This window comes from Moschus berezovskii, chromosome 22, assembly GCF_049115385.1.
Source record: "Moschus berezovskii isolate FMDL1 chromosome 22, NW_MosBer_1.0, whole genome shotgun sequence".
In the NCBI taxonomy this organism is placed as follows: Eukaryota; Metazoa; Chordata; class Mammalia; order Artiodactyla; family Moschidae; genus Moschus; species Moschus berezovskii.
Window position 1 is genome coordinate 27,374,312 of NC_142481.1, and position 26,780 is coordinate 27,401,091.

Genomic DNA, 26,780 nt, shown 5'->3' on the forward strand with positions numbered 1-26,780 from the left:
ATTTATTCTCTTCTTCACCAAACCCATCCTTACCCCTCAGAAACCTCACACACAAAATACAAAGGAGACCTTAGTTCTGCCTAGAATACAACTGGTCAGCTCCATGTGGCTCCACTCAAACGCGCACTCCTAGTTAGAGAATGAGATTATATTCAGTCTTCTGCTCCAAGATCAAGTTTTAGATTCTCGTCCTTCTTTTCCAGGACCACTTCCTTCAAGCAGTTGGCAGGACTGCTAGAAGTCCGGGTGATGCTCTATGTCTTGATATTTTAAAAATTTTTTTGCTGAATTTTGATAGAACCTGTGTGTGCCGTGAAAGCAGCATTAGTTGAATATTTAGAAATAAACGTCCGTTGGACTTCCCTGACTGTCCAGTGGTTAAAGCTCTTTTCCCTTAATGCAGGGGGCCAAGGTTCCATCCCTGGTCAGAGAACTAGATTTCACAAGCCACAACTAAGGATTTGCATGGGTGATGGATAGGGAGGCCTGGCGTGCTGTGATTCATGGGGTCGCAAAGAGTCGGACTGAGCGACTGAACTGAACTGAAATAACCAGAAACTAGCTCTCCGGGCCTCTATCCGCAAGGGATGCACCTGAGGGGAGGCGATCTGGAGTACCTGGCAATAGGGCAGATCAGCGTCAGCGATGTTAAGACACATCCCGGCATCCCTGCAACAAGCTCGCCTGGTGCAAGTTCTGCAGCCTCTGCGATGTGACACCGCCCTCTGGTGGCCACAAGCATGCTTGCGGCGTCCGGGAAGGGAGACGGACGGGACCCTGCAGCACTAGCTCTCATTGGGACCCGCTTTGGGAGAGTTCCCCACAAGAGCAGCGCCCCAGCAATCCCAACTTGTTCACCGGGGGACCAAACATTTTAAAGAACACCAACTACGAGTCGGCACAGGGTAAAGCGCTTTACAGATATTAACTGAATCTTCACATAAGTCACAGGTCACTCAGCAAGTCTTGACAGTTTTTAGCTGTATAAAAGATATTTGTGTCTCCATTTCTGAAAGGTTTTCCTATATACAGAGTTCTAGTTGACAGATTCTTTAAGCACAATGAAGATTTCATTCCTCATTCATAGGGCTTCCACAGATGCTGTTGGGAAGTCAGAAGTTGGTCTTTTTCTCTAATTGCTTATTTACCTTTTATATACTATTTTTTCACCATGATGTATCTGTCATGGACTTACTTTTAGTTATCCTCTTTGAATTTCATTGGGTTTCCTGAATCTGTACCTTGGTATGTCTTTCATATACCTTTTTCTGTATTTTCCTTCTGGGAATCTGATTAAATCTATGCTGATCTTTCTACCCAACAGCTTAAGGTGTTTGTCTTCTGTACCTTCTCTGTGCGCTAGTTTCTGAACAATTTATTCTCACCTATATTTCAGTTCATTCTTTCTTCTCTTATATTTAATTTGCTGTCAAACATTTAGCTGTTGGAGTTTTTTTTAATTAGCTTAAAAAAATCCATTTGGTTATTTTCTCAAACCTGCTATGTCAATTCTTTAAGGTTTGTCTTCATAGATGTTTTTAACAGCGTCTTTTATCTCTTTAAAATTACTAAAAAAAAAAATAAATAAATAAAAAATAAAATTACTAAGAAAAAATTAAGAAGTGCTATTTTATACCATTAATCCCAATACCTGATGTGTTTGTGTCTGTATTTGTTATCTTATTATTTCTGCATGTTCTCTTTCACAATTCATTTCCTTGTGTGTCTGATTACCTTTGAGAATGTGCTGAACGTTATTTAAAAAAAAGTGTGTGTGTGAATACTTTGATGTCTGAGACAATAATACCTTTCTCTAAAGGATCATTTTCATTTGCTTTTATCAGCCACCTGAGCACACCACTAGGTCAAAGTTATACGGTTTGAAGGCTGAGGATCTCTACACCTCCAAGACAAGCTGGATTTGGGAGACATGTCTATGCCAGGGCTTATCTCCAGTTTAACATTTTCTTGAGGGTGTCTTCATTTGGGGTCCCAGTTCAAATGTGGGGCGATTATTCAGACTCCCAGTTTTCAACATATTTACAATTGTATCCCTTATACTGCAAGTCCACCAACCTTACAGCTGGGTTTCACAGGTGTCTCCTTCCACCAGCAAATGCCTTCAGGCAAAAGTAGCTTTGAGCGTTGGGATTATGATTTCATCTCTTGCTTCTCCTAGAGTTTGATCCTTAATTCTTCACTCTCCTCTTAGCTCTTTGGAATGCTTTTCTTTTTCAACGTTTTATTCAGCTTAAGTTGTTTTCCATGGAAGAGTCGGACCTAATTACCTAGACTACCATTACCGTTAGTGTAATCCTTCACTCAACGCTATGTTATTATCCCTCCAGCCTACCTGCACAGGACCCTTCCTGTCCCGAGGAAGGTAGCTGACTGGAGAGAGGAAGAGGAGATGGTGTTTCTGGTTTTACAGCTCTGTTTCAAAGAAATTTACACTTCCTCGGGAAAAGCCACACTTTTTTCAGAAAGTGGAGATAAGTTATCTAAATTTCTCCACTTACCTAGACTACCTCCTATTATAGGGTAAGGGAGTTAGAGAAGGCGGAGGTTCGGAAAAAGGAGACCGGCACTTTACAGGAACAGATGACCTTTAATGAGGCAAGAAGGGGCAGCAGTATTAGTGAGCTGCTACTAACCCAAGAAAAAAGTATATATAGACATATATGTGACAATCTACTGTCTCAAGGGGCCAGCTTCAGATTACTTATCTCTTAAAGGGCTAGGGCAGGGAATTCTGGAGATCAGCCAAAGGCTGGGACTGGCTGGGAGCTGGTTGTAATCAACCTTAACATCCATTTTTTTCCTTCAGGTGAGAGAGTTCTTTGTTTTGCATAGAATGGTGGGGAGGATCCAGAGGGGAGTTTTAATTCTAGGTTATTTTGAACCCTGTAACTTTCCTTCAGTTTGATTCAAAGTCTCCCAAATTATCCAGATCACGTGACAGAGATGGCAGTTTCCAGCCAAGGGGCAGAGCGCGGGAAAACAGGACAAGGTCCCGGCCTGAGGTGTTCTAGGCTAGCCATGGGACACGGGGGGTTGGTGGAGGCCACAGGAGGGTAACCTGGCTCTGGGTAAATATCACGTGCACGCTCAAGCTCTTGCCCTCTCCGCAGTTTCTCAAAAGGGAATGAACTGCTACTGCTGCTGCTGCTAAGTCGCTTCAGTCGTGTCCGACTCTGTGCGACCCCATAGACGGCAGCCCACCAGGCTCCCCCGTCCCTGGGATTCTCCAGGCAAGAACACTGGAATGGGTTGCCATTCATCCTTCTCCAATGCATTAAAACGAAAAGTGAAAGTGAAGTCGCTCAGTCGTGTCCGACTCTTAGCGACTCCATGGACTGCAGTCCAACAGGCTCCTCCATCCATGGGATTCTCCAGGCAAGAGTACTGGAGTGGGGTGCTATTGCCTTCTCCGAGGGAATGAACACCAGCGTGCAAACGTCCGCCCCCAGCTGGAAACTGACTGTGTCAGGGGTCAGACTCCCGTTCCTCGCGCAGAGTGCCCCCGTCGGCGGCGGAATACGTCAAACCGGAAGCAGAAATGCTCCACCGCCAAGGCTTTCGGGAAATGTAGTCTCCAGCCGCGCGACGCGCACCGGGCAACTCCGTCCGCACGCGTGTGGCCGAATTCCGTGGACTACACTCCCAACGCAGAGCGGGTACAATGTTCCGGGGTGGAAATGGGCTTCCTTTCTTTTTTCTGGCCTCGCAGCATGCGTGATCTTAGTTCCCCAACCATCACCAATGGAACCCGTGCCCCTGCAGTGGAAGGGCCCGGGAAGTCCAAGTGGGCTTCCTTTGACACGTCTTTAAAAGTCACACTCAGAACTTCGTTATTAATCCTAACTTTTATATTATAAAGCTAATGTGACTGGAGTCACCGTTTCAAAAGGCCTTCTCGCCCTCGCCAGGTTATCAAATACCTTTTAGGAGCTCATAACCTGACCCATCACGTCATGGGAAACAGATGGGGAAACAGTGGAAACAGTGTCAGACTTTTTGGGGCTGCAAAATCACTGCAGATGCTGACTGCAGCCATGAAATTAAAAGAGCTTACTCCCTAGAAGGAAAGTTATGACCAACCTAGGTAGCATATTAAAAAGCAGAGACATTACTTTGCCAACCAAGGTCCGTCTAGTCAAGGCTAGGGTTTTTCCAGTGGTCATGTATGGATATGAGAGTTGAACTGTGAAGAAGGCTGATCGCCGAAGAATCGATGCTTTTGAACTGTGGTGCTGGAGAAGACTCTTGAGAGTCCCTTGGACTGCAAGGAGATCCAACCAGTCCATTCTAAAGGAGATCAATCCTGGGTGTTCATTGGAAGGACTGATGCTAAAACTGAAACTCCAATACCTTGGCCACCTCATGCGACGAGTTGACTCACTGGAAAAGACTCTGATGCTGGGAAAGATTGGGGGCAGGAGGAGAAGGGGACGACAGAGGATGAGATAGCTGGATGGCATCACAGACTCGATGGACTTGAGTTTGAGTGAACTCCGGGAGTTGGTGATGGACAGGGAGGCCTGGCGTGCTGATTCATGGGGTCGCAAAGAGTCGGACACGACTGAGCGACTGAACTGAACTGAACCTGAGAAAAAACAATTTTGTGCTTACTTAGGTTTATTAAAACTTAGTCTAGACCGGTTCAAAACTCCAGATTCACACCTTAATTCTTAAGAGACCCGAATAAGTCGAGCAATGGTTGAGAAGGAAGGTGCTGGTCAGCTGTGTAAGTCCTGTTGGGCCCGAGGCCAGTGGCTTGCCCCGATAGGTGGCTTCCTCATAGGGAGATGCGTGCTGGTTTGGGGGCTGCATGCAGCTTCATCCCAGCCCACTGCATTCATCCATAGAGGCGTGGTCTACTTCAGTCCTCACCTCCAACCCCTCTCCAGGTGGGTCACGTGCGAGTTTGGTGGGGCAGCCCTGGGACACAGTCCAATTGCTCCTGCCCACCGTCTAACTTCTTTCCTTGGGTGAGCTCAGGCACAGGATAAACACATGTCCCCATGTGCCAGCACAATCCCAGCTTCCCATCTAATTACCTCCCCCTTGAGAATGAGCTCAATGGCCCTAGTTTAGTGTATCAATAACGACTGAGCACACACTATATACAGTCACCCTACCCAAGATCCACTGAAATCCTTGTCTTGTGAATGCTGTCAGCAAAGAAGTCAAAGAGAGTGGGCTTGTCTGACCCCTGACACTCTCAGTTTCGAACTCCGCCTAGGAACAACACAAAGGCGGACCCTCAGAGGGCTTCACACTCAGCGGGTAGGTTGCACCAGCAGCACAACCCTCCTGTCAGAAATCTCCAGACTGTGGCAGGCACCTATCAGTGTTAGATTACTCCCCACCACCTTACCACCAAATACACACGTCATGAGTGCAAGGCGAGCTCTCCTAAGAACTCGGGACAGTAGCCGCGTAGTGGGCCTGTGGTTTTCCTGGGGATAAAGACATAAGCTCCAGTGATTTCAGATGCCCCAATCTCTCTTGGTGCCTGATATCCCCAGCGCCGTGCGTGGGGAGGGATAGAGGCCACACCCTATGACCAGAGGTACCATCTCCTCTGGATATAACTCTGTTCCGTGGTTACATGTCAGTGGGGCCCTAGGAGTGAGAGGCTGTGAATCTCCCACCTTCTAGAGAATCGTGTGGGAAGCATGTGCCCAGTTCTTGTGGTGCCCTTTAGAATATAGGGGAACATGACATTTTTCATCTTTCAGACTGCAGCAGCAATTCTAAGCTAACAAAATGTCCATGCCAAAACCCTGTGACAACTCTTAAATTTCTGAAAATGAATATTAAAATTTGAGAACTGGTAATCGTGTTTCTTAATGCACATAGTAAAACAAAAACCCCATTAAATCATTACAACTAATACTTATCTGGTCATACCAGAATAAAATACCATCTATGTTATCAGGTCCAAATTTCTTGGCTCCTTTATCCATTAAAATGTTTACCAAAAAAAAACAAAACAAAGTTTTTCCAAAATTAAGGACTTTCACTTAAATTTGCTAGCAAAAATTAGCTCTTTCCTTCCACCAACACCTGCCAATAATCATTTATGCTGCTTTTCTATAGGAAGCCCTCTGCTCCCCTGTCCTCCTCTTTTTAATTATTCCCTCAAATGGTATTTCTAGACAGTGGAAACTGCTCTATTTGATTTTGACAGTACCAAGACCATCCCTTTCTTGGGCCTGGATCAGCTTCCCATCCTTGGAAACACTATTGCCCATTATTCCTTTTCCTAAATCCTTCAGGCATGCTGAATAGGTCAGCGTAGGTTCATGGTACCAAGGGGGAACCAAGCATGATTCCCCAGCTTGGTTGTGTGTGAGAAGGGACCAGATTAAGAGCAGGGAGGAAAACTAACTGTAAAAGAGTTTAACATTCAGAGACACATACACAACAAATATGCATCACCTTCTTTTAACAAATATTAATATGTTGAGATTTTTTAATTAAAAAAAAAAAAAACTCTAAAAGTCTTTCTTTATCCCTTCCCATCCCTTTCGCCTCTAGCTCTAGAGGAAATCACCACTCTAAAGCTATTTTAATACTTTCCTACTGTTACTTCACAAGTTTATTTAAAAAATGGTGATCTGGACCTTTAATAAGTTTTATCACATTGTATATAATCCCTCTGTAACTTTATTTTCAATTGTTTTTTTATGTTAGCCTTGTTAATACATGTACACACAGTTCAACCATTCATTAAACATTTGTGTTATCTCCTACACTGTGGAAAGGGCACTGAACAAGATATGTAAGTTGCTGTTCTCAACCATCAAGCTGTTCACCTATTTTTGTACTTTAAGAATGTTATGTTTCAATAAAATTTACACACACACACCCAAAAAATGGGCATATAAAAAGTAAAATATTTACTATGTCAGGTGGTAGTAGGTATTATAGAGAAAATGAAGCTGGGAAGGGAGATGGGAGTGTGCCATGAAGGGGGACTGCGTTTTTACTATTATTATTTTTTGGCCACACCGCACAGCTTGTGGTATCTTAGTTCCCGAGCAGGGATTCAACCTGTACCTTCAGCAGTGAAAACAGAGAGTCCTAACCACTGGACTGCCAGGGAATTCCCATGAATTGCTATTTTGGAACAATAGTCAAGGAAGGGTTCACTGAACAAATATCTGCTGGAGGTGAGGAACCAAACCAAGTGATATCTAGGGGAAGAGGATTCCAGACAGAGTGAAAAGCAACAAGATATGGCCATCCTCACACATCCTGCAAGTTAGCAAACAGAACTTAATGAACCTTGGATGTGGGATGTGAAAGAAAGGAATCAAGAATGTTTACCTAGTTTGGGCCTTGAGCAACAGGGGTTGCCTTTTCTCAGATGGGAGCTTTGAAGGAGGAACTTGATAAAAGATGAGATTAGGCTGGGGAGATCATGAGTTAGTTCATCTTTGGACATATTAAATTGGGGATGTCTGTTAGAAACCCAAGTGGAGATGTCAAGTAGGCAGTTGGTTATGAGTATGGAATCTTGGAATGGGGATAAAATTTTCAAGTGGGTATTTAAAGCCTTCAGACTTGATGAGAGCCCCAATGAGGGGGACTGTAGAAAAAGAAAAGAGGTCCAAAGATGGAGCCCTATAAGTCCTATATCAAGAGCAAGGGAAGATACAGAACTTCCCTTATACTGCCAATAAAGTACAAGTTCTCACTTTCCCCCTGCCAGACTTCTTTTTGCCAGCCTAATGAATATGAAATAATACCTCACTGCTTTCTTTTGCAGTATTCTGATTTCAAGATGGAGCATCTTTTCATTTTGAAAAACCAATCTTCTTTGACTATCAACACATTTCCACTGTACCGTTAACAAGACTACATTAAGTACCTATTGTGTCCCTGGTATTGTGATAAGCAAGGGAACAAAAAAAGTTAGCCAAATGTGGACTCTGCCTTCCTGGAACTCACCATCTACTGCGTGGTGGGGAGAAAAACCAATCAATCAGAAGTACAAATCATGGTAAAGTGAAGAACATCAACATAACCCATTAGAATTGAAAAGGAGATCAATTTAGCCGGGCAGTCATTAAAACCTTTCCTGATGTGACATCTGCATTTTTAACAAATAGGAATTAACTAGTTCAGTATCTATCAAGGCCCACTGTAGCTATAAAGACCTGAGCACCAGCATCAGAATACCTAATAACAGAAGAATTGTTTTCTTATCCATGCTTGCACAGAGAAATGCAAGAGGCTTTGTAGGACATAATGCCTGCCCTGGGGCCTTTCCCCACACAAAACCCAGGCAACAGGAGTGGAAGATTGGTTCTCTCCTGTTTCTCTTTGCAATTTTGAGACTATTATTCCTGCACTATTATATCTAGTTCATTCTTATATGAACCTCACACCATCTGGTTATACTTACCTATACATGCTGACACAGTAACCCCATTCTAGATATTTATCTCACTATGGGTATTTTGAGAAAAAAATTCTATGGAAATAAAAAGGCAAGGGTGCTTCAAAAGGTGTAAGTATTCAATGTCATTGTTATAAAACCAATGGCCCAAACTATCCAAATATTACTGCGATAGTAGTAGATTTGTTAAGGGGATCATGAGACTATGTAGCAACATGAAAACATTTATAACGTTTTTTATTTAAGTATGATACAAGATTTTATCTACAGCACAGGCAAACACAAATAACCGATATATTAAGGGGTGAAGGTTGTGGGTGAATTGGGGGGACTTAATTTGCTGAAATAGTCAAGAAAATCCTTCTAAGGTCCTTCATTTTGTTTCCACCTGGGTCTCTGGTTTAAACTATCACCATGTCCCTTCTTCCATTCACCCTCAAAAAGCCTGTTATATGTAGCTCCTTGAACATAACATGGCTCTGAAGACATGATGAAGATTAGAGGTTAAGAGCTGTGCCGTTGCAGGCAGGCAGTTCTGGGTTCCAAGTGTGGTAACTCTCTGGGCTTTTCTCCCCATTAGAAAACAAAGATATAACACATACATTGTTTCTTAAATGAAAGAAACAGAACTATAACAAACGGGGACTCATTCCACTGGTCCTGGGGAACCCACTGAATCCCAGGAAGAGCTTTGGAAATTCAGTCCAGAGACTTTAGGAATAAGAAATGAGAATACCATCATGTCGCCTCATCCTCTGCAACACAGCAGACCTACCCTCTCTGGTGAGGAATCAGGTTCCAAGCAACTTTAGGCCTTCACCTTACCAGCCTAGCAACCTCAAATCAAAGTATCCCTGCTTAAAGTCTGTTTTCAAAAAATTCTGTCCAAAGACTCTAATTGGCTCAACAGTCCCTGAAATTATCTTTGAGCTCCTGGATGTCCTGACTTGTGTTCTTGTGGTCAGTATAAAGGGACTGTTACAAGAGGAAGAGGGGGCAAAAGCTGGGCAAAGACAAGATATCACAAGACCTATTAGAGGAGCTGTAAGGATTAAAAGAAATGATGGCTGTAAAGTACTTAGCAGTGTCTTTCAAGAAGTAAGCATTCAGTAAATGCTATTATTAACTCACCTGGCTGTGATGAGTTTAGCAGTTAATCCCTCTTCCTTTGATGCACCACTCTTTAATCTTAGCCAAGTTCTGAAAATGGAAAAAGACAAACTGACTCCCATTCAACTAAGAAGGCTATTTATTGAAATAATACAATGATGTTCCAAGGACATATTTCATATTGCCTGGAAAGCTCGGTGTTCTTAAGTGCATGGTGTGTGGTTTCTGGGACTAGGCAATCCTTCATTCATACATACATCCTGGGCTCCACCCCCCGCCAATGATGATGTGCTGAGATTCAGAGACTGGCTGGATCTAGGCCAGACTCCACACACAAACCAGTGGGTCTCCTTTAGGTATCCTGGAACCAAGTCTTTATAAACTTCCTTAACAGTTACATTGCACTCAACTGGTTACAATTCATGTCATTTTTGCAAACAGTCCACTATAGGGATCCCCAATCAAAAGCAAAAGGAGTTTCTGATAGGCTTCCCGGCTAAGAAGCCAATCAGTGGAGGAGGTTCTGAGTAGAATTACTGACAACATAGGCACGGTCTTGGCATTGTGTGTGCACGAAGCACTAAGCGGAGAACATCACAGAAAAGGTATTTTTGAACAGTTAAAAAGTCTTGGGAGGACAGATCTGCTGAAGAATAACCCATCCTGCGTCACGTGTGATAAATGCACTGGGCTAGACATCCCACATTTCTGACCCCACACACATTTTTCCTGCAGAGGATTATGAAGGATGTTTTGGAGCTGCATCATGTTATCCAGGATGAGACAAAAAGCATAGTTTCTGCTACCTGGGCATGCAGAGAAGCCAATAGGAAAAGATTACCATCAATTCAAACCCTTATCACTCCTCCCCATGATTCATCATTAGGATGGAAAAATCTGCTTATCCTGGAGGCAGGGGCAGAGGCTCTTTCATGAAAGGTGTCAATTTCCACAGTTGCTCCCAACTTTATCTGCACTACTGGTGCCAATGAATGAACAAAGATTCTGGAAATTCCTTTAGAACAGCCCATGGGAGGCTTTAAGGGATACTAATGATTAGAGTGGGCTCCTGAAGCTTACCTCATGCTTTACTGATGGAAAAGCACCATAGAGCCAAAAAAGTTAATTTTTTAATGGTGAAAATTTCCTTGGCACACAAAATGATCCGCTATATGCTGATTCCCTAAACTGATTTCAAGGCAAATTTTATGGCAAGAGATAACTGGATTCATACTTTACAGTAAAATTAAATTGGGGGATTTTTTTCCTCTGTTGTTCTGTGTTGTTTTCCCATTGATCAAATCAATATAGGAAGCTTGGTGCAGTGCTTTCCCATGGGAGGATTATGAAAAGCACAGCAGGAAGACTTAATAAATTCTATGAAACTGACCATATGTTTCCTGAAATATGATACTTGGAAAAAGCAAAGAAGTCATTAGTAGTTCAACTATTTACAACTTTGGTTGTAAGCTTCCAACAAGCTGCTTTAAGTAAGTATGAAAAATTTGCATATGTCTTGCTGCCCCTTATATTCAACTCCTGAGTGCTTGTTAAATATCTGTGCATCTGATTTATTTTAAAACTTAAAGCCCTGAATTCCAAAATATCTTTTCAGTGGCAAGACCATGGGGCCAAAGATCCAGAAGACCTGCATTTTCCACCCAGCTTTACTGTTATAAACTGTATCAGGCTTGCAAACCACTTCACATCTTTGGCTTTCAGTTTCATCTGTACAAGGAAGAGGCTGGACCAGCTGATTTAATTCTTTGAAAGGTGAATTCCTGGAGGGAAACTGGTTTCCATGGTAAATTTAATATAAGAGCTGCAGTTGAATTCATTTGTCAAGCAATTTAAAAATGAGTTTTGGTCATCACTGTGGGAGTTTTATTTATTAAAAAAGGCTGTAAACACTGAGAGTTAACAAATTGATGAAAGTCGGTGATTCCCTGCATACATATATTCAAAAGCTTTACAAAGTCCAATATATAGGCATGTCATTTCTAACAGGTTATATAAGACGTCTGTACTTGTTTTCACATGATGTAATCAGATCTGAGAATGTGGCTTTTATTAAAAAACACTGCTAGTACAGAGATTTCTCAACACACAATGCACACACACATACACACCCACAAGCATGTGTGTGCACACACACACACACAATTCATTATATCCTCAAGCTTCCTCTCCAGTAAGAATCTTCTGATACTGAATAATATTTTAACTAAAGCTTTCTTTGTATTTCTTAATGTCAAGGGTCCTAGAGTTTATTTCGTGTATGAATTCGCAGATGTTTAGTAAGAGCTGAGCTTCGACTGAAGTTTTTCCCACATTCCTTACAAGCATAGGGTTTTTCTCCAGTATGGATTCTCTGATGATCATGCAGATTGGTTTTCTTTCGGAAAGCTCGCCCACATTCATTACATTCATAGGGTTTTTCTCCAGTATGAGTTCTCTCATGCTGAATGAGGGATGAACTCTGACTGAAGGCTTTCCCACAGTCGATACATTCATAGGGTTTCTCTCCAGTGTGGGTTCTCTCATGTTGAGTCAGTGATGAGCGTCGACTGAAAGCTTCTCCACATTCATTACATTCATATGGTTTTTCCCCAGTATGAATTCTGTGATGCTCTATGAAACTCGTACTTCTTTTGAAAGCTTTTCCACATACATTACATTGATAGGGTTTCTCACCAGGATGAGAAATAGGTTGTTGATTGAAGGCCTGCTCACAATCATAGGGGTTCTTGTCTCCAGTGTGAACCCTCTGATGGTCAGAGAAGTCTGCAGTGTGACTGAAGTCTTCCCCACAGGCATTGCAATGATAGGATTTCACTTCAGTGACATTGCTTTCATCTTGAGTAAGAGATGAGCTGTGCTTGAAATCTATGCTGTAGTTATTGCTTTGGTAAGGTTTGCCTCTCTTATGAATTCTCATGTGTTTGTATAGGGATGGGCTCTGACCAAAAGCTCTCCCACATATGCTACATTCAAAAGGTTTCTCTCCTGTATGTGTCCTCTCGTGCTGGACAAGAGAAGAACATCGACTAAAAGCTTTCCCACATTCCTTACACTGGAAGGGTTTCTCTCCACTGTGTGTAACCTCATGCTGAGTGAGGGATGTGCCGTGCCTAAACGACCTCCCACATAAATTACATCGATAAGGTTTTTCTCCTGTGTGAATTCTCTGGTGCTGAACCAGAGAGGAGCTGCGCTGGAAGGCTTTCCCACAAAGACTACACTGATAGGGTTTCTCTCCAGTATGAGCATTCTCATGCTGACCTAGGGAGGAGCTATGCCTGAAGGCCTTCCCACACACATTACATTCAAAGGGTTTCTCTCCAGTGTGAATTCTCTGATGCTCAGTAAGTTGTGTCTTCCAGAGGAAGGTTTTCCCACAGTCAGTACATTCATGGTGCTTCTTTCCAGGATAAATTCCCTGATCTGCACCATTGGGGAAAGCTCCATCTCCTTTATGAGTTTTCTCATGTTTAGTCAGAGATGATCTGTGAATAAATGCTTTTCTACATTTATTGCATTTATAAGGTTTCTTTTTTGCAAGGATATTATTCTGATTAAGTAAGTCTGAATTATGTCCCAAATTGCTCCCAAGTATATCACATTCACTAGACCCTGGAGGAATGTTCAGTTGTGTAACCAGGTCTATGTTCAATCTACAGTTTTCACCAAATGTATTTTGCTCACAAGTTTCCTCTGGTGTGATTATGTTCTTCTGGGTGGATGAATCTGGCCCCAGATGTCTCTTCCAGTTTTCCTTATGCCTTTCTAACTGGCCACTAAGGTCCCAAGCATCTTCTCCCGTGGTATGTGAGAGCTCATCTGTGCTAAGGGATACTTTAGATATGCTCTGCTGCAGATGTGAAGATTTGGCTTCAGGCCTGGTCTTCCAGTCTGAAAGAAACCCAAAGTGCAAACATCCCCTATTCCCCTCTGTTAAAACAAACTGCTACAGTAGGAATGAAAAGACAGCAATTATATATCACTTTGTTTTGAAATTAGTCCAATAACTTCAAAAGAAAACCCCGAATGGAGAAAGGAAGAGTGGAGAGAGATGACAGAGCTATCACTGCAGAACTATCATGAAGGATAAGTCCAGAATGAGAAAGCCCACAAAGAAGAGCTTGTTAGGGAGTAAGGGAACCAGTGAGCATGACAGAGTTAGGCACAGATACAAACAGAATAGGATCATAGTTTTTCATGCAGAGTCCTATCTGCTATTCATACCTCCTTGTCCATTTTACAAACTGCCATCTATCTTCCTAATACATTCATTTCATAATTTCTTTCAAGTCACTTCTGAGGCTTCAGATCTTCAAACCTTGCTGAGAATCTGTAGCCAGTGAACTAACTGAAATGATTTTTTGACACAACTGGAGATAGACGGCTATACTTCCCAAGCAGATAAAAAAGTAATATTTCAAGAGGCAAGTCATCCTTGCCCTTACAACTAGAGCTGTGGTTTTAGTCTATTTGAATTCTGATTCTACATTAATCACCTCTCTTAACCAAAAACAATTTTAATTTGCCTAAAAAATTGACCTTTAAACCTTTGTTTAACCTCTGAATACTAACAGCAGAAAATTAATTACTGTCTAGGTTCTAAGAATGGTAATCTTTTAAAAACTAAGGGGAGGGAGGTTTCTGGAATACTGGAGATGTTCCGTATCAACAGAAGTTTGGGTTAGATGGAAGAATGCATTTGTCAAATAGATGGTGCTTATAAGACGTGTACGTTTCACTGTAGTTAATGTTTTTTTAATTAAAAAAAAAAATATGAACAAATATTGAACTCCAGTCAACAATATACATGCTGAAGTATACAGGGGTGAAACGTACTCATGTCTGCAACTCACAAGGAAATGCATCAAAAGTAAGACAGATTAATAGATGGATAAAGAGATATGTGATAAAGCAAATATAATAGGTTACTATATAACAACAGGTTAATAATTATAGCATCATGGTGGTAGTATATGGTGTTCACTGTATAATCTTTTCAACTTCCCAAATGTTTGAAAATTTTCATATAAACATTAGAAGGGAAAAAAAAAACAGTGACTAAAGAACCCTAAATTCCCAAATTCCTTACCCTGGAACAAGACTCAATTCTAAATTCCTGAAGACAGAGAATACTTTGTATTCCTTTTAGAATATTTCTCAGTGGGACATTCAAGAAATGTTTGGTGAAATTAATGAATGAGAAAGTTCTTTCCCCAGCAAGATTCCATAGCAGTCAATAATTTTCTGACTGCCTTCTATATGCTCTGCAACACAGAGGGAAAATATTTAGAAACATAATAAATAGACACTCCAGGAGTTTAAAAATCTAAGAATAAAAATAAGACAATCTTTTGATGACTTAAAAAAAAAAAAACCCCAACAGATGGCATGTAGTAAATTTGATTTTGTGTGGTAGAGATGATATAAATGGTATCTGTGACCAGGGAAGAAAGAAACAAGTATTTTAGCACATATTAGGCTTTATGAATTAGAGAGACCTTGACCTTATAGATGGCTTTGGACAGAGAGAAACTATTATCTAATGGGGAAAACCGTATACTTCTTATAGAGAACATCAGAAAGTATGAAGGGGTGAAAGGTACTCGGGTCTGTAACTTCAAAAAGAAATTCAGTCTAGGTGGAGCTCTCTTTAGCAGGAGTAGAAAGATACTACTGGAAGGTATGATGGGGACCTTTAAATCAAGGGAGTTTCTGCTTCCTATAATGAGGTAAAAGGTTCTTTCAGAGAATGGTAGCTTATGAGATAAAACATTAAATTTCAACTTGGTCCATGACGTGATGAATAAAGAAAATGTGATATACCCATACAATGCAATATTACTCAGCAATACAAAGGAATGAAGTTCTGATACATGCTACATGAATGAACCTTAAGCTAAGTGAAAGAAGCCAATCACAAAGGGCTACATATTATGATTCCATTTATAGAAAATATCCAGAATAGGCAAATCCATAGAGACAAAAAGTAGATTAATGGTTGCCAGGAGCTGGGGGGAATGAGGAGTAGAAAGTGACTGCTAATGGGTACAAGATTTCTTTTTGGAGATACTGAACATGTTCTGCTTAATTAGATAGTGGTGATGGCTGCACAACTCTGTATTTATCCCCAAACAACCACTGAAACATACACTTTTAAAGGGAGAATTTTATGGTATGTCAATTATACCTCAATAAAACTATGATTTAAAAGACCCAATACAGATTACAAAAAGATAAGATAGAGTGAGCAATTTCAACCAGGAATTATAGTAATCTAAATCTGAGGCATGGTTTAGGATGTCACTAGTCCAATTTAAAAGGTAGGAAAATCTAAGATACTTCTCAAAGGAGGAAAATAACTTGGATTGAAAGAAAAAGACTAGACTGACTGTGGTTTCTGGCCTGAGGGACTGGCAATCTGAAAATTCCTAATGTGCAAAAGGAGAAATGGGTAATAGGTAAGGTAGCAAATTGTGCTGACTGGGGATGCAAGATGATTAACTTAGATTTTACATCTTTAATAAGAACTCTGTGGGACTTGCATTGGAGGGGTCCTGTGGGAAGGGAAGAGAAAAAAAAAAAGTGACAGGGTACAAGTAAGGACAATTCTGAGTCTATAGCACAGAATAAAGACCTGTGACTACCAGAAGGCAGATGCCTTTTTCACAGGGCTTCCCAGGTAGCTCAGCTGGTAAAGAATCCACCTGCAATGCAGGAGACACCGGTTTGATTCTTGGGTCTGGAAGTTCCCCTGGAGAAGGGATAAGGTTACCCACTCCAGTATTCTTGGGCTTCTCTGGTGGCTCAGACATTAAACAATCTGCCATGCAATGTGGGAGACCTGGGTTCAATCCCTGGGTTGGGAAGATGCCCTGGAGGAGGGCATGGCAACCCATTCCAGTATCCTTGCCTGGAGAATCCCCATGAACAGAGGAGCCTGGTGGGCTATAGTCCATGGGGTAGGAAAGAGTCGGACATGACTGAGCAACTAAACACAATATAGAACGAATGGAGAGGAAGCCAGAAGGCAGGCTCCTTAAGACAGATTCACTAGGAGGGAAAAGCAAGAAAAGCCAAAGACCTAAAGCCAAGAAGCACTGAACAAGTGGGGAAGTCAGGAGAGAAGGATACTCTAGGAACTTTGGAGGGAGGAAATGAATCAGATGGGCAGGAGTGCAGGACAAGAGGAAGATGGCATTGCTCCCCAGACAGGTGGAACAGGAGTACAGTCAGGGAAAGAAGTCTGGAGGGAAGGAGAATCAAGATTATGGGTATTCCCTATAAGTCTGGGCATCGACAGTGAAAGCAGCAAGATGAAACAAAGAGGAGACATGGGAGTTCAATTAATGTCTGGATGAGTAAGAGAGATCTCCAAACAATGCAGGGAAACTGAAGACACCAGAGGAGAAAATGATCCAGAAGTAGGGTTACAAGACAGGGAGCGATGGCATTCTGAGTAAGACAAAGGACTACTTTCAAAATGGAAAAAGGGGTACCTTTTCCTCCAAGACCTGCAAACAGCAACAAACCCTATTGGAGAAGGGAGACACACAGAGGGGTCACCCAGGTGATGGTGCAGCTCTTCTACAGATGGAGGAGCTCCCAAGGCAGCAAAGTGAAGGTGCTTCCCTCTCCCTCAGCTGTGCCACATTCTGCACTGATTCTTGGATTCTCCCTTATTTACCTGGACAGACAGGTCTTTGGATTTCTCCCTCTGCTATCCATGGTTCTTCTCCTTGCTCCAATTTGAAGATCACCTCTGGCTTGGAAACTTGGTATCCTGCTCATAGGTAAACACATAAGATTTGGTGGTTTATACAAGTTGACAAAGAACCTTCTATAAGTCAGAACTAGGACTTGATCCTCAGCAACTCTGAAGGCGAAAGAAAGGTGCAACTTGAGGAGTCATGCAATCAAATGGCCTATTTCTGGTTCCTATTCACCTAAAAAGCAGGCTCAGAAACCCATAAGGCTGGGTCTCAACAAGATGAACAAACTCTAACCACAAACACCCTGCTCACAGTCACCCAAACTATGAGCCCCACAACCTAAGCATCTGAGAAAGGGAAGACCTGCCAATACATAGACAAGAAGATGTGGTCCTTACCAAGAGAAACCAAGTGGCTATAGTTCTCCAGCATCACATCCCTGTACAAGCGCCTCTGAGCAGCATCCACATGGTGCCATTCTTCCTGGGTGAAGTTCACAGCTACATCCTTAAATGTCAGTGAGTCCTGTAGGAACACATTCTTGCTCAAGTAGGGATCAATCCCACAAATGTTCCCATGGCAATACTGAGAACCTACTACAGGGTCTATCAGAAAAGGTGATCACATGTTTGCTATCCTGAGGGGGCAAAGTGGGTTAAATATACTAGTTGTTACATAATTTTATAGAGAATCTAATATGGCATGCAGGAAAGTCATGAGGGGCAATATATTCCACAATCCTGTAAGCCTACTTAGCTTTCTTCTTGTTCCCTTCAAAGCCAAGTCTTTCTATATTATCACCAATTCTTCACTGCCCTTGCACTGTCTTTGATACAAAACCCAAATACAGCAGGGAGTAAAAAAGTGACTGCACCGCTTCACCCCCATTGCCAATCCCACTAAACTCCCTACAAGTAACTACTATTAACAGTCTGGTGTATATACTAAGCCATCCCTTTCCACGTTTCCTTCATCCTCTTCCCTCCCCCACACAGTCTTGTTTCATGAACTATCATTTATATTGTTCCACATCCTGCTTTTTACATTTAGCTATGTATCTTGGAAGTCTTCCCTTAGTGCTTTGTATACTTTCACCTCATTACTTTGAATTGCTTCACAGCACTCCAGAGTACATTTGGAGTACCATCACACACCCATTACCTAAAATTCACAGCACTCCACTGTGCTAAGAATAAGATTCAAACTCGCTCCATCCCTCACTAGGCTCTGGCCCTGCTGACCTTGCTGATCCCTGAACACATTAAGCTTCTTCCCACCCTGGGTGCCAGACTGCCACATGGCTGACAACCAGTCACTAGTCCTTTAGGTCTCACATCCAGAATTGCCACCTGAGAAAAGGTGTCTCAGCACCTCCTTCTGATTTACTACGCATCATATTACCATGCTTAATTTTCCTCCTAGCACAGCCAAGTATCTCTCACTGTCCAAATTCCTGCCACCTGAACTTTAACTCAGGAACCAAACAGATGCAGATTTAAAAGGATGCTTGTACTTCTAGTAATTATCTGGAATTTATTAGCTTTTCTATCCCCCTGACTGCATGCTCTGTGAGAACAGGGACTTTACTATCTTATTCACAGTTATATGCCCCTCAAGTGCCTAAAGTGATACCCAGCACATTGTGGATGCTGAAAAAAATACTTGGTGAATGAATAAATGGACCAATTCCTTTTGGATATTTGGATTAATTCCAATATTTTGCTATTACAAGCATCACTGCAATACATCCTTTTGGCAAATATGCTAGAATTTCTGTAGGTTGGCTAGCTAGAATTAGAATTGCCAGATTAGAGGTATTTTGCATGCTGTACTCCCCTCCAGTCACTCCTTCCTTATCCCCACTGAAACCAGGCTGGCTATGGATTCCCATGCCTCTGAATAGTCAAGTTCTGTTGTTAACGTGTTGATTTCTGTCTTGCCTCACCAAGCCTTGTTAAGGCACCTGTCATCATGCTCAATATGAAATACGTCCTTTGGTCTTGGTGAAACCGATTTCTACCTCATGAAGTACATAGTAAAGTATGTAAACACGATCAGCAGGAAAGCAGAGCCATGAGATTGCTGGAGCAGGTAGGGAAAGTTACATGGTTTCTGCCTGATTTCATGCCCTCCCTGTGTGCTGAGCTATAACTGAACAGGAATTCTCAGATTCCTGGAAGACATCATCCTCTCCCCACCCTCCTGTCCATCTGCCCCTTGCTAATTACATTTCACATTTTGGAGGTAGATTAGCACATCTTCACAAAGGTCTTCTATCTCCCAACAGAGGGTCAATCCCCATATGATGTGCTTTAAGCCGCTCTGCAAATCCACGACTATTTAAACAGACCTAGTAATCTATTTACTGGGGAGTACAGCATGCAATACGTCCCATGGATGGGGGAGCCTGGTGGGCTGCCACCTATGGGGTCGCACAGAGTTGGACACAACTGAAGTGACTTAGCAGCAGCAGCAGCAGCAGCAGCGGTAATCTATTTAATCCTTGTTACCACCTTATGGCAGAAAGTGAAGAAGAACTAAAGAGCCTCTTGATGAAAGTGAAAGAAGAGTGAAAAAGCTGGCTTAAAACTCAACATTCAGAAAACTAAGATCATGGCATCCAGTCCCATCACTTCATGGCAAATAGATGGGGAAACAATGGAAACAGTGACAGACTATTTTCTTGGACTCCAAAATCACTGCAGATGGTGACTGCAGCCATGAAATTAAGAGACGCTTGCTCCTTGGAAGAAAAGCTATGACCAACCTAGACAGCATATTAAAAAGCAGAGACATTACTTTACCAACAAAGGTCTGTCTAGTCAAAGATATGATTTTTCCAGCAGTCATGCAGGGATGTAAGAGTTGGACTATAAAGAAAGCTGAATACTGAAGAATTGATGCTTTTGAACTGTGGTGTTGGAGAAGCCTCTCGAGAGTCCCTTGGACTGCAAGGAGATCCAACCAGTCTATCTTAAAGGAAATCAGTCCTGAATATTCATGAAAGGACTGATGCTGAAGCTGAAACTCCAATACTTTGGCCATCTGATGCAAAGAACGGACTCACTGGAAAAGACCCTGATGCTGGAAGAGACTGAAGGCAGGAGAAGGGGACGACAGAGGATGAGATGGTTGGGTGGCATCACCGACACAACAGACATGAATCTGAGTAGGCTCTGGGAGTCGGTGATGGGCAGGGAAGCCTTGCATGCTGCAGTCCATGGGGTCGCAGAGTCGCACACGACTGAGCGACTGAACTTCCTAGTTAGATGGTGAGCATTATGAGGGCAGGGGCCATATTTTTTTCTTTTTTTAACTCTAAAATACCGGTGTCCAGTAAGTATCTGACCCAACAGTAAATATCTGTTTCCGGACTGAGTTGAGCCTTAAGGAGATGGCTGAGATCTGAATTTTAGAGAAAAGGGGAGTGGCCCCCATCTCCTAGTGACTGAGGTGCATGATCATATTCACAAACAACAGTGGTTCCTCCCTATCATATCTCTGCTCAACACTGCAGCTGTGTCTCCACAAGAACAGCGAAGGGCTGAAAATGTGGTAGATTGTTCTGACAGAGGCCAGGAATCTGACTGTGCCAGGTAAGATGATGCCAGATTAAAAAAGAAAAGAAAGACAATAGCTATGTATTAGGTACCTGGCTTTACCATATGCACTATGGTAGAATAAAAATGCAAATGAAGAACACTGCAGTCCTTGAATAGGTTTCAGTTTATTTTAAAATGTGTTACTTATTAAAGCATGGTATGAGACAATACACAGTAAAGTGAGGTGCTACCAATGTTCTGGGCACAGGAGAGAAACTTAAAGGAAGCTTATGTACTGGGCCTTGAGGGATAAGTACCATTAGGAGGGGAGAAGAAAGAAGGTGAATCCAGTCCTGGGATTGACAAATGAGAGAAGGGAGGCTGGTCTTGGGATGCAGATGACCAGCAGGGAAAAGGTCTGGACCAAAGCAGACATTTTAAGTTAGGCTGTGAGAAGTAACACCTTTCCATTTCTACTCTGTCCTCTAAACATACAGCCCTGTGGTTTAGGAACAGAGTTGCCAACCAACCTGTATTCCTTTGCTTAACTCGTTCCCTATGTTTAACGCATGGACTCTGGACTTTATTCTGCTTCCCCAAATAGGCTGAATGAATGGTAAAGTATGTGCTGACCAGTAAACACATGTCTAGTCCATGCCACTCATCACTTCTTGCCATGGTTGGACAGCTAACCTGTTCTGCTACTCATGGTCTCACCAATTTTTTCCTATGTACTATCAGAGTCACTTCTCTAAAACACACACGTGATCATGCATACAAGCCCTTCCTTTTTTCCCACTTTCCCCAACACTTACTGACCTCATTCAGCACATGCCACCATCGTCTCTTACCTGGATCACTGCTACAATCTCTTACCTTGTCCCTCCTTTTCCACTCACGCCCCACCCCTCCCAAGTCTGTTTTCCATATAACAACTAGACTCATCTTCTTAAAACCCTTCAGAGTATGTCATTCCTTTGCTTAAAAGCCTCTGATGGCATCCCAATTCACCCCAAGTCAAAGTCAAAGTCTCTACAGTAGCTACACATTCCTTCACAATCTGCCCCACCCCCCCCATCTCCCTGCCTTCATCTTAAACCTCATCTCCAACCTACTGCTTTCTTACCTTCACTCACCCCACCCTCCTAACAACTGGAACACAATGCACATGCTTCCACCTTGAGGTCTTCGCTCTGCCTGTTCCTTGACTTGGAATCTCTTCCTGCAGATATGCACATGGCTCCCCACTCACTTTCTTCAGCTTTTTGTTCCAATGTCACTCACCAGAGCAACGTTCCCTGACCACATCATATAAAACAGCACACCCCCACCAACCCTCAACTGTCATTCTCTATTATTTTCCCTTTTCATAATCCTTATACCTGAAATGTGACCGGAGAAGGCAATGGCACCCCACTCCAGTACTCTTGCCTGGAAAATCCCATGGATGGCGGAGCCTGGTAGGCTGCAGTCCACAGGGTCCCTACGAGTCAGACACGACTGAGTGACTTCACTTTCACGCAAAGGAGAAGGAAATGGCAACCCACTCCAGCGTTCTTGCCTGGAGAATCCCAGGGACGGGGGAGCCTAGTGGGCTGCCGTCTATGGGGTCGCACAGAGTCGGACACGACTGAAATGACTTAGCAGCAGCATACCTGATATATCACATTTTCATTTGTTTACAGGCTGCATCCCACAGCAGAATATAAATTCCAGGAGAGTAGGAATATTACCTATTTTCTCTACAGCTAATAACTATTTAATAAAAAAATTAGACTCCCTGTTGAGAGCTCCTGAGCCCTTCCTAACCTAGTCCTCACCTAATTCTGCAGCCTCAGCTCTGGCTTCTCTTTCCCTTGTACACCATGGTCCAGTGTGGAGAACATTTACACTTTCATGACACAAAATGATCTCTTTCTCTTCTGCAAGTTCTGCTTCAAAAGGATGGTCTTCCCTCCTCTGCCCAACACTTACTCTCTCATCAAGACTCAGTCAAGTTCCCTCCTCGGGGCTCTATTCCTACCCCCAGGTCTGGGCTAAGTCCACCCCCACCACAGCTCCCTCCCTGGGCTTCTCTTCAGCACAGCTTGTAAGACTACATTATGGTGACTGTTACCTATTGTTCAGTGGTCTTCTAGGGAGTCAAGTTCCTTGTATTAGGAACCTTCAGATCTTCAGAGGCCAGAACCATTTCGGGACATAAGGACAGTCAAGAGTTTGCAAAATTAAATAGGTAAAAAGAGCCTTGGTGTGAGTCAGCCACTCTGAACTCATAATCAATACCTTTTAAAAATTAACAAGGAGTATTAAATATTCCCCTCCCTCATGCTGACATAAAGAGGACTTTGGCCAAAAGATGGAGCCCAAAGCAAAGAACTGGAAATAGCACATGCTCAGTTGAGAAGGCCAAATGTCATGGGCCCCTAAAAGGCTCCACAACTAATAAATGTGTAGTTTCCTTGGGCAAATCACACACACCTCCTGGAGATCCAATTTTCTCATCTATGACACAGACTCCCTGAACTGAAGAAATAAAGTTTTACCAGCAGAAGGGTGAAAGAGTATATCCAGAAAGGACATTTACAACTGTAAAGCGACATGTTCCTCCAACTCTACCCTATACCAACCCCGTGGGAGAACTCCCCTAAAACTAATACTCAGGAAACTTTGTAGTTTTAAAACTTTGCAAAGCTGAAAACCAGAGTCTGGCAGCTAATGAGTAAAAATAATCTTATTTGCTATATATTTTAAAATATTATATTTATACTATATGTAATCTTTATTAAATATAAAATGTAGTATTTAATTATATTATATACATGGCCACACAATGCCCTAATGCTCTAGATCTATGCTGTCTAATATAGTATCCACTAGCCACATGCGAATACTGAATACTTGTAATGTGGCTAGCCCAAATTAGGACATGCAGTTAAGTGTGAAACAATGGATTTCAAAGACTTAGTTCAAAAAAAAAAAAAGTAAAACATGTCATTAATAATTTTAAAACGTTGATTCATGTAGAAATGGTAAGATTTTGGCTATATTAGTTTAAACAGTATACATTACTAACATTAACTTCACCCATTTTTTTTTTTTAACATTGTGGCTACTAGAAAATTTTAAATTATCCATGTAGTACTCTTGCCTGGAAAATCCCACGGACAGAGGAGCCTGGTAGGCTGCAGTCCATGGGATTGCTATGAGTTGGACATGACTGAGTGACTTCACTTTCACTTTTTACTTTCATGCATTGGAGAAGGAAATGGCAACCCACTCCAGTGTTCTTGTCTGGAGAATCCCAGGGACGGGGTAGCCTGGTGGGCTGCCATCTATGGGGTCGCACAGAGTCAGACATGACTGAAGCAACTTAGCAGCAGCAGCTTGTATTATGTTTGTTTTGGATAACACTGTTCTAAATTGTTCTAAATCTCCATCTCAGGTCATTCTCTCTAGGTGACTGAATCATCTTTCTCATATAATTTTGCATCCTGCCATACATCCCATGCCTTCCACAAGTGGACTCTTTGCCCTGACTATATTATTACTCTTTCATGTTTCCTTGCCTTTGCACATCCTGTTCTGACCATCGTTTATTTTCTTCCCTCAGCTCTAGAGGAAAACTTGTGAGTCATCCTTCTAGAACTAATTCAACAGTCTCTTCCTTTCTGAAGCTTTTCCAGATCCCGCATCCTCCCCCTGCCACCTCTGGTATTTGGTCTCTGTCTCCATTTCAGAACTGTAGCTATATTTTCATGTTTTTCTCCCTCAACAATTTCTCAGACTTCTTTTCACTTCAGTATTTTCAAAACTATGCATGTTGGAATTTTCCAGAATCACATGGGCAATTTAGAAAAATTGGCCAAGCGTGAAGGGCCCTACCAGGCAACATTTAAAAGCCCCTCATGTGATACATCATAAAAAAGCAATAATTAACATTTATTGAGCATTCACCACAGCCCACACACCCTTCTCACTAAACTTTCTCACTGACTCCTTACTGCCAGCCCACAGGAAGCAGGCACCTTCTCCTGACTGGTTCTGAAGGGTGACTCTGGCTAAGAATACCACCTGGCACAGAGCAGGCATTCCAAAAATGTCTGCTGAGTAAATGAATAGGGTCTGGGTAATTCTTACCAAAGGAAAATGAGGAGTTCTTTTGAGGATTAAAAAACATACAAATTAGCGAATTCTGTTCTTGAATTATAAAAAGCAGGGGTAAATGGCAAAATGATGGCGCTAATAGTCAAATCTAAAAGCTGGCTCCTCTCAAACGCTGACCAAATAGAAAAATCTGACAAATCTAGCAAAAGAAAAAATAAAAATAAATAAAATTAAAAATAAGGGGATACAAATGTCTATTGCTCAGGCATATACAAACTAAGGAAGATTTTTAGCAAGATGACCCACCAGCAAGATTTTCTGATGTCCAAGTGGACAAAGATAGATACCTTGGTTTTCGTGATATATATAGGACAGAAGCCTGCCAGCAGAATTTTTTTGAATAATCCTGAGGCAGACTAATTTTGAATGGCCTGTTCTGAAATGATGGATCAAAGGGGCAATACAGGTTGCCTCGAATGCGACTACTAGGTGTAGCGGAAATGAGTATGGAACACAGTTTCTGCCCTACCAGTGTTTAACAGTTTGGCCAAACGCCATCCTGATGTGAAGTGATTTATAGCACCCAACTTTACTTTTCCAGATAATTAACAGGTTTCATATGTGATACAATTTTTTTTTTTTGAAAAGCACAATACTTATATACAAACATATACACTAGATGGAGCTTTAAAAACACAAATAGATTCTACCACGGGGTAAGATATAGTAGTTTGCAGCAGACCAGAACAACAAAAGCAATTCACAAAAAGCATCTAGTTAAATGCAACCTATTGGTGTAGAAACAGAGAAGGCTAGAATGTTAAAATTCAGGAGAGACGTAAATGACAGAAAGGATATGGAAAAATATAGTTGTTTTTCCTGGGGGCACTCACCGATTTTGGCTACAGGAAGGAACCTAAATACTGAGCTTGTCTCAGGAGAGGGCTATAGCTTGCGGGGGTCACAGGTGGGGGTTAAGGGAGATCAGAAACCAGGGAATGGCAGAACTTTGGCAGTCAAGGCTGGAGGGAAAATTTTTTAAACATAAGCGGCTTCAAACACAGCCAATTTCTTGAAATTTTCGGAATACTGAACGGGACAGGAACTTGAAAAATCTAAGCTGAAAAACACAGTATTGGGGGGAAAAAATGAACAAAATTCACGAACTGCCAGTAGAACAGACTCTTGGAGAGCACAGCATGCTATCAATAAAAGCACAAGGTCATCCCAGAGGTAGATTGTATCTTATCAAATCTGCAAATAGTCCATGACTCATATTACAAAAATCTACCGAGAAGGAAAACTCATAGAAACAGATGTCTTTACTCACTGTAGCTATTCTAAATGTTTTAAAAAGAAAGAATACAAAACCTTTATAAACTTTACAAGAGAAAGGAAGGTGGGACCTTTCCTGTTGATTTTATGAGGCCAGTACAACCTTGACATCAAAACCTTTAAGACATTTCAGTAAACTAAAGTTACAGATCGCTATCTTATGAATTTAGGTGCAAAATCCTAAAATAAAAAAAAAAATTCCGGCCATATCAATGGACAATATACCTTGACTAGACTAAATGATGTTTATTAGAGGAATCAGAGGATGGATTTAATAGTTAAAATTCAACTGGCTTAGCCTTCTACTCCTCTTTATCTCAGATTCTCCTTTCTCCCTTGCATTTTGTACATTTCTCTTCTGCCTTCCCTTCTTAGAGTTGAGGAGTCAGAACAGCCCTGCCTTGGGAGATGAGAAAGGTGGTGTGGCGATGTACCCACCTGCATCAAGAGTGCCAAGGGCAGGTGGAAGAAATGGTTAGCATGGCTGAGACACCAGTAACACTGAGCAGACAAGTAAATGTATTGAGGATGTTGAGAGCCTGCTTT

At 42.0% G+C, this 26,780-nt stretch overlaps 1 protein-coding gene across 7 annotated transcripts in view; it reads right to left on the bottom strand.

The window, feature by feature from the left end:
* Positions 1–512: 512 nt before the first annotated feature.
* ZFP90 (ZFP90 zinc finger protein) overlaps positions 513–26,780 on the bottom strand; it is a 31,563-nt gene continuing 5,295 nt past the window's right edge. For 3 of the 7 annotated variants that reach the window (XM_055412446.2, XM_055412447.2, XM_088830769.1), the window contains 3 exons: positions 17,652–17,778; positions 17,229–17,324; positions 9,622–13,435 (listed from right to left, as the gene is read on the bottom strand). In XM_055412446.2, coding sequence (XP_055268421.1) covers positions 11,784–13,435; positions 17,229–17,324; positions 17,652–17,778 — 1,875 coding nt within the window. In that variant the 3' untranslated portion in view covers positions 9,622–11,783. The other 4 variants (XR_016035952.1, XR_016035951.1, XM_088830771.1 and 1 more) reach the window with 4 other exon arrangements.